The sequence below is a fragment of the Hirundo rustica genome, chromosome 10, assembly GCF_015227805.2.
Source record: "Hirundo rustica isolate bHirRus1 chromosome 10, bHirRus1.pri.v3, whole genome shotgun sequence".
NCBI lineage: Eukaryota > Metazoa > Chordata > Aves > Passeriformes > Hirundinidae > Hirundo > Hirundo rustica.
This window is the reverse complement of record NC_053459.1, coordinates 2934273-2949784: the sequence shown is the minus strand read 5'-3', so window position 1 is coordinate 2949784 and position 15512 is coordinate 2934273. Positions and strand designations below refer to the sequence as shown.

The window sequence follows — 15512 nt, the reverse complement described above, 5'->3', positions numbered from 1 at the left end:
CCAGCATTGTCCCAGTGTTCTCCCAGAGCTGAGAGTGACCCCTCTGGCCAGGTCCCTGTGTCCCCGCTGTCCCTCTGCGGGATTGCTGCTCTGAGGTCACCTTCTGGCATGGCCCCTGGTGGAGCTGCAAGAGCACAATCCCCACAGTGACGGTGAAAAGAAACAGCTTCACACAGATAGATGGGCTGGAGACAAACACAGGCCGAGAGTCACTTTTACAAGTTTCTTTATGAAATTAAATGTTGCCCCTGGTCTGGGGGGAAGATATAGTGCAAGAAGGACTTTGTACATGCTACTGAATTCAGATATCCCTGGGTGACCAGACTTTGGTCAGCTACAGCATCAACAAACACTGGATTTCTGAGCTCTGCAGACAGTTAGTGCTCACCCACACTTGAGCTGGAATGAGCTGGTGTCTTCCTTCCACTGTTGCAGGATGTCTCCTAATCTAGGGCATTCAGTCAGTATGGCTTCTAACTCTCACTATGGTAAGGCAAATCTTTCTTTTTGCTAACCAAGGTTTAAATTCATTATTTTTGGCCACCGTTTGAAATTTGGGTGCTTAAAGTGAGGCTCTTTATGCCAAATTTAGGTCTTTATAAAGTGGTTTTCCATTTTTAAAAGTGTCAGTAACACTCCTTGAAATTGAGGGTCTGTGGGAGTTTGCATAACAATCACGTTGCAGAGTTGAACAGCAGACTCTGACTTCTGGGAGCTATGTTTGCAAATATTGACCTTTCTTTAAAAAAAAAAAAAAAAGAAAAGAAAAATTAAACAGACAAAACAGGCATCAAGTTAACAACATCTGACAAGAACAATTACAGACTTACAAAATACACAGTTCCGATTTTTACCATAAATAAACACATTACAAACAATGAGCATTTTCATTGGCCAGGAAATATGGCAGGACGATGGAGAGACGAGAATCTAAAGAATTGAGTATGGTATTAATTAGGCACATTTTTCTCTAACTTATGTAACTCAAACCCACTAGAGAGATTCTTGGAGTTGACTCATGCTGCAGGTTGGCACAGTTTAATGTAGGACACCGTTCAGCGGTGGTGCCGGACTACAGGGAGGGAGGAGGTCACGGTGCAGCGCTCGCTGTGCTCGCGGCGCTGCTGAGTTAGTCGGACACGTGGAGGAGGAGCGGAGCTCTGAGCAGCGTGGGGCTGGGCACAGCAGGAGCGTTCATCCCTCCTCAGCACGGGCTCTGAACTCCTGTGAGCGCGGCGGCGGCCGCGGGGCCAGCGGCTCCGTCAGCTGCCGTCCGTGTGCCAGCTGCCAGCCGGCAGGGCTGGGCACGGCGGGAGGGGTGAGTCCCAGCGCGGCTGACACGCAGCCTCTCGGGGCTGCAGCCCGTCCGTCCCCGCTGCGCTCCCGGAGCGCGGCCGGCCGCGGCCCCGCGGCCTCACCTGGCAGCCAGCGGCTCAGGCGGGCCGCACGATAAACAGGGGAGGCAGGAGCACACGGGCCATCCTCTGTAAACGCAGGAGCGGATGAACCTGGGCTCCGCCTGCCGGGACTGACGGATAAAGTGCTTTCTCAGGAGGGGTTCAGGCACAAACACGGGGCTGCCCCTATTTCCGGAAGGGTGTCAGCCTGCTGATGTTCTGCCAGAAGTTCGAGGGCTTGCGCTTGGGCTCTGCCAGCATGAACACCTGCTGCTGCGGGAGCGTGGTGGGCAGCGTGGGGTGCTTCTGCCGCATCAGGAAGTCGTAGTAGGGCCTGGTGACGGCTGGGAGGAGGAGATGGGAAACGTGTTAGTTAAACACAGCTCCTTTCCCCTCCCTCTGCCACCTCCCCCGGGCCCCATTAAAGCTGCAGGGCTGTGAATTGGCTTTGGCTTAGCTTTACTCTCTCTTTAATTCATCCTTATTTTTAGCAGTGCCTTTTAGGATTAGAGCTCCTGTGGAAGGCCCAGAAATGTGCTGCACAAACTGCCAGGTGTTCTGCCAGCATGACAGCAGGGCTAGAGAGCTGCAGCTCACGACTGGCACCAGCCTTAGCTGGTGCTTTTGGCTGTGCTGCTGGTGCCCGCTGCAACCTCCCGAGCTGCATGTCTGAGTAAGAACGGTCAGTCCTGTGGTGGGCGAGGCTGCTCTGTGCAGGCTCCTCTCATGCGGTGCCCCAAGGGCTTTGCTCTGTTAGTGTGGTCTGGCCTCCTTCCAAGCTTCCCCGTTTGCAGCCAAATCTTATTTCTGACCTTTTTTAGCATCTAGCCAAGCTTGCTTTCAGGAGATGTGGCTGGGCTTTAAGTGCTGGCTGGTACCACCGAGAGGAAGTGGTTGCCTCTGTGGGCTCAGAGGAAACCAAGCAACACCTCTTCCTCTGAGCAGAGAGAAGGGGAAGGTGGCGTCCACAGGGCTGGCACAGCCAACTGTGCCCTGAGCACAGGAACCTTTATTTTGCTTGACTTCCCTCTCCCCTGGGCACTGCTAATTGTCCTCATCTCTGCCAGGCTGAACAAAGAGCTCTGCTCAAGCACGGTACCAAGCCCTGCCCAAGGCTTCAGAGCACCTTCCACAGGACAACTGCCCAGCAGGAGCAGCCCCTGCTGCAGGGATCTCTGTGCTCCATAGGGATTGCTGCAAAACTTGTCTTTTGCCAAAGGGAATGCCGTACTGCTGGGAAAGCCTGGCTCCTAGGGAGAGACTGGCCTTGGAGCAGAAGCTGCTAGGTTTTGGCTGAGTGCTGATTATTTGCAAAGTGGCTCTCCTGGAGTTAAGAATCCGGAGTCCAGCCATCTAAGTCTTCCAGGAATTGCAGTGCAAATTGTCACCATCTGTCCTTCTCAAGAGTTTGTTAATGCCGCTTCATTGAAACTTCTCCCATGCAGTCAATACAGAGCCACCCCCCATTCTCAGTGCTCCTGTGCTCAGGTGTTACTCACCCTTGGGCTTCCCAGCATGGTGCTGCTTGCTGGCATTCAGCATTGCCTGCTTTTTCTGCACCTCTGTGATGGAAAAACCTGGAAGATAAAGCAGATTTCTGTCCGCAGCAGGTCATCATTGGTACCTCAGGGTACCAGACAGGGGTAGGCAAATGCCTGAGGTGCGAGGCCACAGTTACTGCCAAGGCTGAGGGGGGCACAGCCTGCTCCCCCAGCCTGTGCTGTGCTGCACAAACCCCCCATGCAGGGTGTGCTGCCCCTCAGCCCTCGCTGCACTGGGGGGAGAAGCCAGTCCAGGCCAGTCCTGGCTGAAATCTTCCAGGTCACGCTAGGCTGAATTAAGAAGGATTTGGACAAAACAACCACAACCCCTCTTGTACAGTGAAAACCTTTGACTGAACCTCTTCTACACTGTTCTGGACCCTGTATGTAAAGTATTGACTATTTTGTCAGCCTTGCTTGAGCTCCTTAAGACACATCAGCCTCCCTGAGGACAAACTGCAGTGATGGTTTGTGGTGGTTTGCGGTTTTTTTAATTGCACAGATTCATTCAGAATGTGTAATTCAGCAGCCCAGAGATGCCCTGGAGCATGGACTGGCTTCCCCACCCTTTCACTCCTCAGGCATTAGCCGATGGGTAAAAAAAGGTGAAAAAAACAACAATAATAATAATAATAAATAAAAAAAAAATCTCTCAGCATTGCTCTTTCCATACCTGTCTCCTGGTCGAGCTGCACCTGCCTCCTTTCATTCTCGAACGCCTTCAGCCAGCGCTGTTTCTGCTCAGGCTTTTTTGCACAGAATAAATGGACTTCCTCAGTGTCTCTGCAGTGCAGTTTAAATGCATTTTTCACACTGATGTTGAAGTCCTTGTCTTTCCCATCTTCTACATCCAGTATTTCCATGTCATCCATGTTGATCCGACTCTTGTAATACAAGATGTCCCTGCGCAGAAGGTCCTGGAAGAGAGATCAGAACAGATGTTGCTGTTTCTTGGATGTGATGGAATATTTAACCTTCCTGGTAGCATTACAGACCTGTAAAAGAAATGAGTACTGGGTTTGAGTCTGTGGAACTGCAGAGTGCTGAGCTGCTGTGGGCACTGTTGGGAAGCACAGGGCTTGTTCTGGCAGTGGGCTCAGGACAGGCTGGTGTCTGTGTCAGGGTCTGTCTGCTGCCCTGAGGTTTGGGGATTACACATGATCCCAAATCCTCATGAAGCTTCTGACAGAAAACACTATTCGAATCCTTCAGTTTCAGTTAAAAAGCAAAAATAATATTAATTAGCTCTTGGTGTTTTTGTTGACAATGAAAAGCAACTTTGAGAACAGTGATTTTCATGCCTAAGTTACCTGGAGTTACCTGCATGCTGTGGAATATGCAAAAAGCAATTGACACATTCAGTTCTGAAATTCCAGAGGAAGGTACCATTCATTGGCTGCAGGAGGGAAGATTTCTTTTATTACTCAGCTTATGAAAATCAGCATGAGCTGTACTTGCAGACTTACATGTGCTGTCAGCATGGCCTTACTGCCTGCCAAGGCCCACAGCTGTTCATCGAATCTGCAGATTTTTCTGAATACAACACGAAGGTGGAAGTTCAGTTGAAAAACAAGGTAGCTAAAAGAACTTGTGTGCCAGTACTCATATTGTATAGAATAACCTCACACTAACCCCAGAAGCGGTGCAGTGCTTTCCTCTTTTGCTGTGAGAATTAGGCCAGTACCTGATTGCTGTGCTCAGGTGCACAAAACACCTGAAAGAAAAGACTGCAGAGAATGCCCAGAGAAGGCTCAGTGCCAGGAGCACATAAGGCCAGGAAGAATTAAGGAAACAAAGGGGTGGAGAGGGAACCCACTCAAATCCATCAGCACAGCAGTAGCCAGCATTCATGGCTTACCTTCTTGCAGCAGACAAGCTGGTGATCGAAGAGGAAGAACATCCTCTGTTGGCTCTTGGCTTGAGGGTGGGAGATTTTGGCTAATTCCCCAGAATAGATGAGTTCTGAGCTTCTGACTAGGACATCTTCTCCCTGAGAACAGCACAAAGAACAGGTTGGTCTCAGCCTCACCTCAAAGTGGGAGCCGGAATTCCTGCTGACAGAACTCATCTAGGAACGAGAGAGAGCCTCTGTGCTGGAGGACAGGCCTTGGCACATCAGGGAGACACCGTGCCCTTGGCACCAGGGCATGGGAACTGAATTTGATTAGAACAGTAGCGTGCTAAATTTTTTAAATCTCCTTTTCCAGAGAGTCTGCTCAGAAAAGCTGCTCCATCCCAGACATAAAGGAGGCACATAAGCAGGGAGTTAAGAATTTAGCCTGACATCCTTGGGCAGGGAGACAGTGTGGGTTTATTGAGTCTAGGATTTAGAAAATGAGTATTTTGTTTCTTTTATTTAGCTTTTTTTTTTTTTCATGAATCTACAGGGAACCTTGGTTTCCTCTGTCACCATGCCAGAAGTTGCCTTTCTGCAACAATAACCTGGCTTATTAAGAATTAAGAGGCAATTCTGCTCATCTTGAGAGTTTGAAGTAACTCAAGATAAAATAAGGAGCAAGAGAAATAGAACAGAATTTCACTAACCTACCTACATGCTGATTTACATTCTGCAAGGAGAAACAAAAATCCCAGGAAACATGTAAAGGCAGCTGGTCTAGTAGGGTTCTATGCCAGACCTGCTCAGGTGTACGAAAAGATCGTAACTGTTTAAATAAAAAATAAGACTCTCCACAAACACGGGCAGAGAGCTGAGGTGGGGCTAGACAGGGAGGCATCACTGTAGAGAGAAGCTGTTGGAAGGGCAGGAGAGGAGCAAGGTGGGACTCCTCGGGCAGGGAAGTCTCCTACCTCCCAGTCCTCTATGGAGCTCTGCCACTGAGCGATTTTGTCGATGTTCTCCAGCCGCCGCTTCCTCTCGTTGATGAGCCGAGCCACGTTCTTCATGGCGTTTAAGGCAGCCTCCACATCCTTGAAATCCCTGGGGAGGGGCAGAGGGGTTTGTGGCCATTGTCCCTGCGCTGCAGAGGAGCAGCCTGGCACAGAGCTGGGGTGGAACCTGTCTGTGCCAGCTGGTCTGTGCCAGCTGGTCTGTGCTGCAGTCACACGCTGCTCCTGTGGCAGCTCCTCACTCGCTGGCTTTGAGGCACTGATCATTCTGGTAACAAATTAGGCCACCTCTGGGGAAGGGGGTACGTAATCAAATTTAGCTACAGAGGTGTAAAAACAAATGCTGGAAGAACCTCCAGGGTCTCATTTTCTTTGTGCAACATAATACAAGATATTCACAATGCTGCTGTTGCCAAGCAGGGAGTGGTCTGTGGTGCAGAGGTGAAGCAGTTCAACAGTAAGTGGCTTGCTTCAAACAGGAGCTGATGGTTCATCTGGCAGGGTAGGACAGAGGCTGATCTGCCCTCCCCCATGCGCCATCTGTGGCCACCAGCTCCTTCTGCTGAGCTCAGAGCGGCTGGGAAGGAGCTGAGCTGCACAACTTGGCTCTGAGGCAGCTCTCAAAACCTCAAAAACTTCCTTAAGGAGCTTTCTGCTCTGAGGTCAGCTTCTGACAACATGCTTAGAGATTTAACAAGACATGCTTAAAACCATTCAGGGCTGCAATTAGGAAGGTGAAATTAAGTCAAACCACAATTGACCAATATCAACACTTTCATACAGATTTTTCATGTTTTCTGATACTTAATTAAGTGACAGATATTTGAGCCAAAGGCAATGCCTTCACCCTGAAAGTGAGCCATGGATTTGGAGGCTTTGGAACTGGCCCTCTCAGGGCACCAAGTGTGCATGGCTTGACTGCTGCAGGGCACAGCTTCCCACTGGTGAAGTGAAGTACGGACATTTCGGGATGTATTCAACCAGTGCTTTCGGAGTGCAAAGTTCTCAACACCACCACCAGAAACATGTAGCTCCAAAGTATGCCTGTGCTGGCATCACAGATACATGAGCCAAATAGAATAGAAAAGAGCCATTATAAAGTGGACCTTGTAACACTCAATCTGTGACAGGAAAGCTCAGCGCTACTGTAGTGGAGAATGAGGTATTTGACATAAACACACTTTTTTTCCTGGCTTTTACGAGGTAACCTGTAAGGATTGTGGTGTTGGCTGCAGTTCACCGCCGCCCTCCACACAAGACTTCCTCCTCACGAGCCCATTTCCATGAGAGCAGCCTGGCTCCTTCCCTCCCCTCTCACTGGCCTACCTGTGCTGGGGGTTGGTGTACTTGAGCAGCTCGGCCAGCTGCAGGGGGTATTTGCAGATTTTCTGCACGGGGGTGAGCAGGAAGCCGTCCAGGGAGATGTCGATCATCTTCTGCAGCAGGCGGCAGGCCTCGAAGAAGTAAACGTACTTGTTCACCTTGGTGAGGCGCGACAGCTCCATGCAGGCATTGGGGTGGTTGTTGCAGTACTCGGAGTAGATCTGAAACTCTGTTTGCTGCAAGGGACAGGAGGGATTTACTGCCCGTGCTCCTCAGGCCATGCCTGGCACAGACCCTGCGTGTGTTTGGTGATTTGTATCCTCCCCAGGCTCTCAAGACCTGAATCTGGGGGCGGGCAGGGTGTGTTACAGCTTCAGCACCTGCAGCTCATCTGAGAGACCCAGACATTCCCACATATCCTGGGCTGGGCTGAGCTGAGTGCTTTCAGTGCCCACACCCGGCACAGCTGATCCTGCACTGACCTGAAAACCCCATCCCCGCAAACTGAGTCCTCCTCAAGGTTTTGGAATCTTCCTGCGTTTTCCCTGAAGTACCAAGGTCTGGCAGGGATTATAGTGTTCAAAAGATAAGGTGCTTTGAAAATGCTCTTCCCACAGCCACAAGAGCTACAGGATATTTCTTTAGAAAGTGGGAAGTGGTTGAACAGGGGGGTGGTGGCATTGAGTTTGGTTGGATGGGTCTTTTTAAAGAAAGCTTCAGTTCTGTCAGATACATTCCTAAATCCTCTGGCTTAATCCATGCTCAACTACCCCTTTCCCATGAAGTCAAATTTACTTACATATTCCAAGAAGCATGAGCCAACCTCACTCAGATGTGGGTGGTCTTTGTTAAATTTCTTCTCTAGTGCTTTAACAAATTTCTTCTGGCACCTGTAGATGTCCTCAATATTCCCAAAGATTGTCTTCAGCTGGTCTTCCGTAAACATGTCTGCTCTCTTGCGGCACTGCTTAATGTAACCCTAGGAGAAAACCAAATCAGAAATCTTCCTGGGCATCTGCTCTGTGGCAACAGAAAGCCTCAAGGACCGCAGTCAGATGTGCACCAGGTTCCTGTATTCCCTTCCTGCAGAGATGTACCCATCTTTAGTATTATTTCCTCTAATGTTCCCCTAAACATGCAGAAATAGAAGCGGCCACAGACTCGTGGCAGCCCTGGGCGATGCTGCAGCCCACACCTGAAGGAGTCAGAGCTGCTCTCTTGCTGAAAAGGCCTTTCTGTGCCTGCAGGCAATGGGGTGCTCTGGCCCAGCACTGGTGGGTTCAGACCAGTTAAGTCCAGTTGTGGGTCTGGTTTGGGTGCCTGTGTGAGGAGCTGTCTGACTGACTCCAGGAGAGGAGAGCTCCCGGGGTGGGGGGACACTGCAGCAGGAGAGGCTTGTTTGTAAGCGTGTGCTCTTTGCCCCAGCTGCCTCTGCTGGGAGCCACTCCACTTTTGTACCATTGCAGTGGAGAATTCTGCTCCTGCAAACATTCCAAGTGCCTTCACTCCCCCAGTGTACACGATGGATCTCCTTCTGAAGAGGTGTCACAACATTCAGCATATTTGACAGTAAAGGACCCAATTGGCTGAGCATCCCCCAGTGGTTTTGATCTGAGCATGACTTGCCTGAAGGCTGGAGTTGCTGATTCTATTACCCCAGAACATATATTAGAGAGGACAGCAGTGCTAGACATTTACTTTTCTCTGGCTTGGGAAATTCAATTATTTCCATTTAATCACAGTACAAGTGAGTGCTCCAAATGCAGAAGCGTTTGGGATTTTGCTGTAATGAATTGTCTTCTGTTTTCTGAGCATATAATGGCATTCAGCAGAGCTGATGAAAACACAGTCTCGTTTTCAGGAAAGTCACCCGCTCAGGGTCCCTTTCTGGGCAAGAATGGGACACGGGCCATTATCCTTCAGACAAGTTCTTACAATCCCTTCCCCCTTTATTCCTTACCTCACAAATGTCCTTCAGGTGCTTGATGTAGTCTCTCTCTGTGCTTATGATCTCGTTGATGACGTTGGTCCTCATTTGGTCTTTGGTGTTCTGGCCCATCCCAAAGCGTCGGGAGTCGTCCTCTTTGCCCCCCTCTACCTTCAGGGGATAATCTTCCATGGGCTCATCCTGGTTAACTCGCAGCTGTGCGGGCACACAAGAGGTTCACTGTTTGTATTGCTGAACACAGCTCTGCCAGGGAAGTTTGGGACAGCCACAAAGGCTGAGCCGGGCCAAGGTGTGAAGAGGGGGAGTGTATTGCCTGGAAACATTCTCCCCTCGGGGAAGCTGAGGCCAGACTGTCACTTCGGGAGGGGACTTTGAAGCCACACGGCTGCTGCCCCCACCGTGACATGGGGGGGTTTAAAGGGGCATTTCTTGTGGACAGAAGTCACAGGAATAATATGGAGTCCTTCAGAAAGAATACATATAATATCAGGACAAAAATGGTTTATCGAGTGAAATTTTCTTAAAGAGTTGAAGGAGGGACGGGAGAACCAGTAAATGGTTGGGGTTTTGTCTACTTTATTGTTCTCATGCTGTCGCTAACAGATGGCCCCTTGATAATATTTAAATAATTTAGATTAATTAAATTATTTACATAATTTAAATACTATTTAATTATTATTTAAATAATCCCCGGGATTATTTCTGGAGACTTCACTGCTAAAGTAAAAGCTGCTGCCCGTGGGCACTGCAGGGCACGGCAGGGCAGTGTGGGACTCCCGGTCCCCATCAGATGGCAGCACAGGGCTGGAGCCACGCCGGGCTGCGGGCTCTGATCTGCTCTGCTCTCCTCTGCTGCATTCTGCTTTGCTCCTCTGCCCTGCTCTGCCCTGCCCTGTCCTGCCCTGCTCTGCTCTGCCCTGCTCTGCCCTGCCCTGTCCTGCCCTGCTCTGCTCTGCCCTGCTCTGCCCAGCCCTGCCCAGCCCTGCCCTACTCTGCCCTGCCCTGCTCTGCCCTGCTCTGCCCTGCCCTGCCCTGCTCTGCCCTGCCCTGCCCTGCCCTGCCCTGCCCTGCTCTGCCCTGCTCTGCTCTGCCCTGCTCTGCCCTGCCCTGCCCTGCCCTGCTCTGCTCTTCTCTGCCCTGCTCTGCCCTGCTCTGCCCTGCCCTGCCCTGCTCTGCCCTGCTCTGCCCTGCCCTGCCCTGCTCTGCCCTGCTCTGCCCTGCCCTGCTCTGCCCTGCCCTGCTCTGCTCTGCTCTGCCCTGCCCTGCCCTGCTCTGCCCTGCTCTGCCCTGCCCTGCCCTGCTCTGCCCTGCTCTGCTCTGCCCTGCCCTGCCCTGCCCTGCTCTGCTCTGCTCTGCCCTGCCCTGCTCTGCTCTGCTCTGCCCTGCCCTGCCCTGCCCTGCCCTGCTCTGCTCTGCTCTGCTCTGCCCTGCCCTGCCCTGCCCTGCTCTGCCCTGCTCTGCCCTGCTCTGCCCTGCCCTGCCCTGCCCTGCCCTGCCCTGCTCTGCCCTGCTCTGCCCTGCCCTGCTCTGCCCTGCTCTGCCCTGCCCTGCCCTGCCCTGCCCTGCTCTGCCCTGCCCTGCCCTGCTCTGCCCTGCTCTGCTCTGCCCTGCTCTGCCCTGCCCTGCTCTGCCCTGCCCTGCCCTGCTCTGCTCTGCCCTGCCCTGCTCTGCCCTGCCCTGCCCTGCCCTGCCCTGCTCTGCCCTGCCCTGCCCTGCCCTGCTCTGCTCTGCTCTGCCCTGCTCTGCCCTGCTCTGCTCTGCCCTGCCCTGCTCTGCTCTGCTCTGCTCTGCCCTGCCCTGCCCTGCCCTGCCCTGCTCTGCTCTGCTCTGCTCTGCTCTGCTCTGCCCTGCCCTGCCCTGCCCTGCTCTGCTCTGCTCTGCCCTGCCCTGCCCTGCCCTGCCCTGCCCTGCCCTGCTCTGCTCTGCTCTGCTCTGCTCTGCCCTGCCCTGCTCTGCCCTGCCCTGCCCTGCCCTGCCCTGCCCTGCTCTGCTCTGCCCTGCCCTGCTCTGCCCTGCCCTGCTCTGCTCTGCTCTGCTCTGCTCTGCTCTGCCCTGCCCTGCCCTGCCCTGCTCTGCCCTGCCCTGCCCTGCCCTGCTCTGCTCTGCCCTGCTCTGCTCTGCTCTGCCCTGCCCTGCTCTGCCCTGCTCTGCCCTGCTCTGCCCTGCCCTGCCCTGCTCTGCCCTGCTCTGCCCTGCTCTGTCCTGCTCTGCCCTGCCCTGCTCTGCTCTGCCCTGCTCTGCTTGACCCAAGTCAAGGCTGGCACAGACACATTTCACTCAGGAGCTTTCCTCTAACTCTCAGAATCCCGTGGGAATACTTTGTACATGGCTCAAAGGATCTGTCCCAGCACAGAGAAAGAGTGAAAGACAGGAAGTTAAAACACACATAATTATCAGAATTTTTAGTACAGTGACACAGAACTGCTTTAAACTTTTCATCTCGTTTCTTCTAGGCTCTACGACTTACCATTTGATACAAATACACCTACACATAAAAACAGTGCATACCACCCCTCCCTTGTCACCGCAGGCACAGATTGCATTTACTCACTGCTGAAGCCCCCAAGATGTGCAACCCTGGTTCTCCTTCACTGTGAGCAGGACACAGGCAACACTTAAACTCAGACCTCGGCCTGAAACTCGTGTGGGGTGACAGAGTCCTGCAGCCTGACCCAAGCCTCCAGGCACACACCAGCCCTCCCCGCAGGGAGCTTGAGAGCCAGTGGCAATTAGCAGGAAATCTTCACCCGGATGCTTGAATAAGTGTTGTGATTCCTCTGCTAAAAGAATTTCTTACTCTGCATCCCTAATGCCCAGTACTGGTCTGCTTTTCTCTAGGGTTATTATGACAAGTTTTTGCCAGCCAGGCCAATTCAACTTATCAGTAACACGAAAGAAAAAAAAAAAATTCTGTGTTTTCATTGGGAAAAAGAAAAAAAAGAAAAAAAAAAGAAAAAAAAAAAAGAAAAAAAAAGAAAAAAAAAGGCGCAGTGCTGAGGTCTTGGTAATCTTACTTGTAAAACATTCCACTGTTTGTAATAATTATCCAGCTGAGACCATCTCCTGCAACCTATAACAAAGCATTCAAAACTGCCTCACTTCTCCAAGGACTTTTGCTACAGACACCAGATGACCTCGTGTCACCTCCCTTCATGCTTCAACTGGTTTTGGGTCACTTGTGATCTGAAGTGAGCTGGATAAAGAGCTGAAGGGCTGAGAATCTCTGCCCTTAGGCACCTAATTGCCTCTGCAGCGCTGAGGAGCCTGCCCCGGGCCGGTGAAAGCTGTCAGGCACCCACACCGACAGTCACGGTCAGGAGAAAGGAAAAAAGCCTTTCTCCTCACAGCAGGACAGCGGAGCACAGCACAAACTCCTGGCTCCCCCCTGCTTGCCCTGAGAGCTCAGATGTGTCTCAGAAGGCTCTGTTGGAAATGAAGGTGTGTGCAGCTGGGACTGTCTGGGCTGGTCCCACAGCTCTTCTGCGTGGGCTTGTAGCTGGCACCAGGGCACAGCCCTGGCCCACGAGCACTGAGTGTCTCAGATGGTCCCAGACGGCCCAGACACTTTTTGTGGTTTTCTGCCCCATTTTTTAGTGCCAGGCACACAGTGCTGTGACAGCCCAGCGGCCTGGTGGGCTGAGGAGGTGCGTGTGTGAGTTGGGTGGGGGCATCCTCCGGCCCTGGCATCGCACTGGCCCCAGCAGCAGCTGGAGAGGGGGCTTTGGTGCCATGCTCATCTCTGTTGTCTAAGTGGACACTGGAGTGAAGACCTCTGCCAGCTGCATCAGGGATTCCTCCAGGAGTGTGCTGCTTGTTCCTGGAAGTGGATGCCACGTGCTTGGGCACAAATCAGCCAATACACAGATGGGTAAGCGGGAGCCAGGCTGCAAAGCACCAAACATTGCAGCTCCCCAGCTGGCACAGCTCAGCTCGGCTCTGCTCCAGTCTGGAGCTGAACTCTTTAGCCCCGATTTGCTCCTGTAGAGGGAGTTCTCCTCGCTTGTGGCTGCTCAGCCAGGAGGGCACCCTGTACTGCAGCCACTTGCGGAGGAGTCCTAACAAGACATGCTGAACCACCTCTAGCAGTGAAAGTCCTTAGGAGTCAGCACAGAATGTTAAACCTGGAGAAAAAGAACAAACTCCTGGTGCTAGTGGAGAGGGCACAAAGAAACATGAAGATCTTACCCGAACAAAGCTGGCTGGAAACCAGCCTTCACTGTCCAGAATCCTCCCCCACCACCACTCCTTGTTGGTGGCATCCATTACTTCGATGACATCGCCGGCTTTGAATCCCAGCTCCTGGTCATCCATGGTGACGTGGTCCCAGAGGGCTTCTGCATAAACCACGCTGCCATCGCTGATGAGCTGTGGGCACAGCAGTGACACTGTCAGTCCCTGCACGCCAGCAGCACGTGCTGCTAACTCTGTACCCCAGGAGCAGTGAGACCATAAAAACATAAACTCTGGTGTTTCATACTGCTGGCTTTGCCTCAGCCAGGGAACAAGGCTCAGCGGTACCTTGTTTGTGGAGGATGCTCTGGTGCTGCTCTGCTTTGGAAAGCCCTGAAATAAAACCTTGGGCATCAATATTTAGAGACACTCTTCAGAGCAGAAAGGATTCGGAGGCCTCAGAGCTGGTCTGGAATAGGTAGAGCCTGAAGCCTTTAAGGTGGTTAAATGTAGCACTTAAGGTGCTTAAAATAAGACTCCTGGAGAGTTTTAAGCAATTATACTGAGGAACACGAGTTGTTTATCAGATGCCCCATAGAAGCCCCACTCTAGGAAAAACAGGAGCCCCAGCAATTAGAAACCCCAAGGCCAAAGCAAAGCCCAGGTGGCTGGAAGCTGCGAGGGGGCTCCTGAGCGCAGCGATGCTGTGCCTGGTGCCACTGCTGACCATTCCCCCTCGGCTGTGGGGCAGCCAGGGAACACCTGGGTGCTGCTGCCCTGCCGTCCCTGTGGCTGGGCATGCCTGATGCCCCCGGTGGAGCAGGTCAGAGTCTCCCTAGGATTTGCACAACTACAGAGCACACACACAGAGTTCCTGGGGCCTGAGTGTACCTGGGACTGGCTGAACACCAAAGATGGAGTGCATACTTGAGTTCTGCTGAAAAGGACTTGGCCATTGTGGAGGGGCAGTGAAGGCCTCTTTTCCTCCAGGAAAACGATAAAATGATGAATTACGGGAAGACAACGGGAAGAGAGAAAGAGATAAGCTGTAGGAAAGCCACTGTCCCTGGGAGTCTCCCAGCACTGCAGCAGTGTCACCACAGCACACAGGGCACGGGCCACCCAGCCCCTTGGGCTCTCGGTCACCCAGAGTTATCCCCTGCTCCGGGTTACTGCTCCTGCCTCTCCGCAAAGGAGAGACATGCACGCTGGAAAAGAACGTCAGGATAGTCGTGAGCCGAGTAAATCAGAGGAGGGTTAACGAGGCATTTGAAAGAAAATTGAAATGCAGTCTGCCTTTGGACAGCAAATGGCCCTTCACTGAACCAGAAACAGCTTAATGCAGTGTTTCCATTCTGACAAAAATAATGGGATGATGGGGAAGGAGAGGGTGAGAGGTTCCCCCCTGTCTACACAGGCAGTGTGCAGCCAGAGCTAGGTGGGATGCAGTGCAGTGAAGCTATGTATAGCTCTGTGAAAGGAGGGGATGGATCCATGTGGCAGCAAAAACAAAAGGGTTATTGATGTGTTAAAAACAACAGAAGTGCCTCAGAACGGTCATGTAGAAATTAGAGCCTCTCCTCCCCCCAAAAGGTGGTGGGATCAGCCCAACTGAAGTGCACTAATGCACACAGGATGGGAAACAAACAGGAGGAGCCCAAGGCCATGGTGTGGAAGGAAAACTGGGATACAGCTGCCACCACAGCAACATGGTGGGAGGATTCTCACAAACTGGAGTGCTGCAGCGGGTGGCCATAAATCCTGCAGCAGGAGTTAGGAACAGGCACGGAAGGAGAGGCAGTGAGGGAAGCCTACATGTGAGGGAGCGTTTTGATGATGGTGATGACAGGGTTGTGTTCCCCCTCTCCTGAGGGGCAGCAGGGGAGCAGGCACTGATCTCTGCTCTCTGCTCTCTGGTGCCCCGTGACAGGACCCACAGGAATGGCCTGAAGCTGTGTCAGGGCAGGTTTAGGCTGGATATCAAAGGTTCTTTCCCCAGAGGATGGTGGGACACTGACCAGGCTCCCCAGGATCGGGGCCCCAAGGCTGCCAGAGCTCAAGGAATGTTTGGACAATGCTGTCAGATACAGAGTGGAATTCTTGGGGTGTCTGTGCAGGGCCAGGAGTTGGACTTTGATGATCCTTGTGTGTCCCTTTTCACTCAGGATACTCTATGATTCTTTAAATATATTTATCCATGATGAGGATGGATGAGGGGATTGAGTGCACCCTCAAGTAATTTAGAGGTTTCAGCTTTTTAACATAGAGCAGTGCCAACTGCCAACT

At 52.3% G+C, this 15512-nt stretch overlaps 1 protein-coding gene across 4 annotated transcripts in view; it reads right to left on the bottom strand.

Annotated features, from left to right (window-relative positions):
- Window positions 1-1386: 1386 nt before the first annotated feature.
- ARHGEF4 (Rho guanine nucleotide exchange factor 4) overlaps window positions 1387-15512 on the bottom strand; it is a 217267-nt gene continuing 203141 nt past the window's right edge. For 2 of the 4 annotated variants that reach the window (XM_040074012.2, XM_040074010.2), the window contains exons 2-10: window positions 13242-13421; window positions 9069-9251; window positions 7908-8087; window positions 7112-7344; window positions 5747-5876; window positions 4797-4928; window positions 3612-3855; window positions 2897-2974; window positions 1389-1741 (exon numbers count right to left, since the gene is read on the bottom strand). In XM_040074012.2, the coding sequence (XP_039929946.1) occupies window positions 1584-1741; window positions 2897-2974; window positions 3612-3855; window positions 4797-4928; window positions 5747-5876; window positions 7112-7344; window positions 7908-8087; window positions 9069-9251; window positions 13242-13367 (1464 nt within the window). In that variant the 5' untranslated portion in view covers window positions 13368-13421 and the 3' untranslated portion in view covers window positions 1389-1583. Of the gene's footprint in view, window positions 1742-2896; window positions 2975-3611; window positions 3856-4796; window positions 4929-5746; window positions 5877-7111; window positions 7345-7907; window positions 8088-9068; window positions 9252-13241; window positions 13422-15512 lie in introns of all 4 variants that reach the window. The other 2 variants (XM_040074009.2, XM_040074006.2) reach the window with 2 other exon arrangements.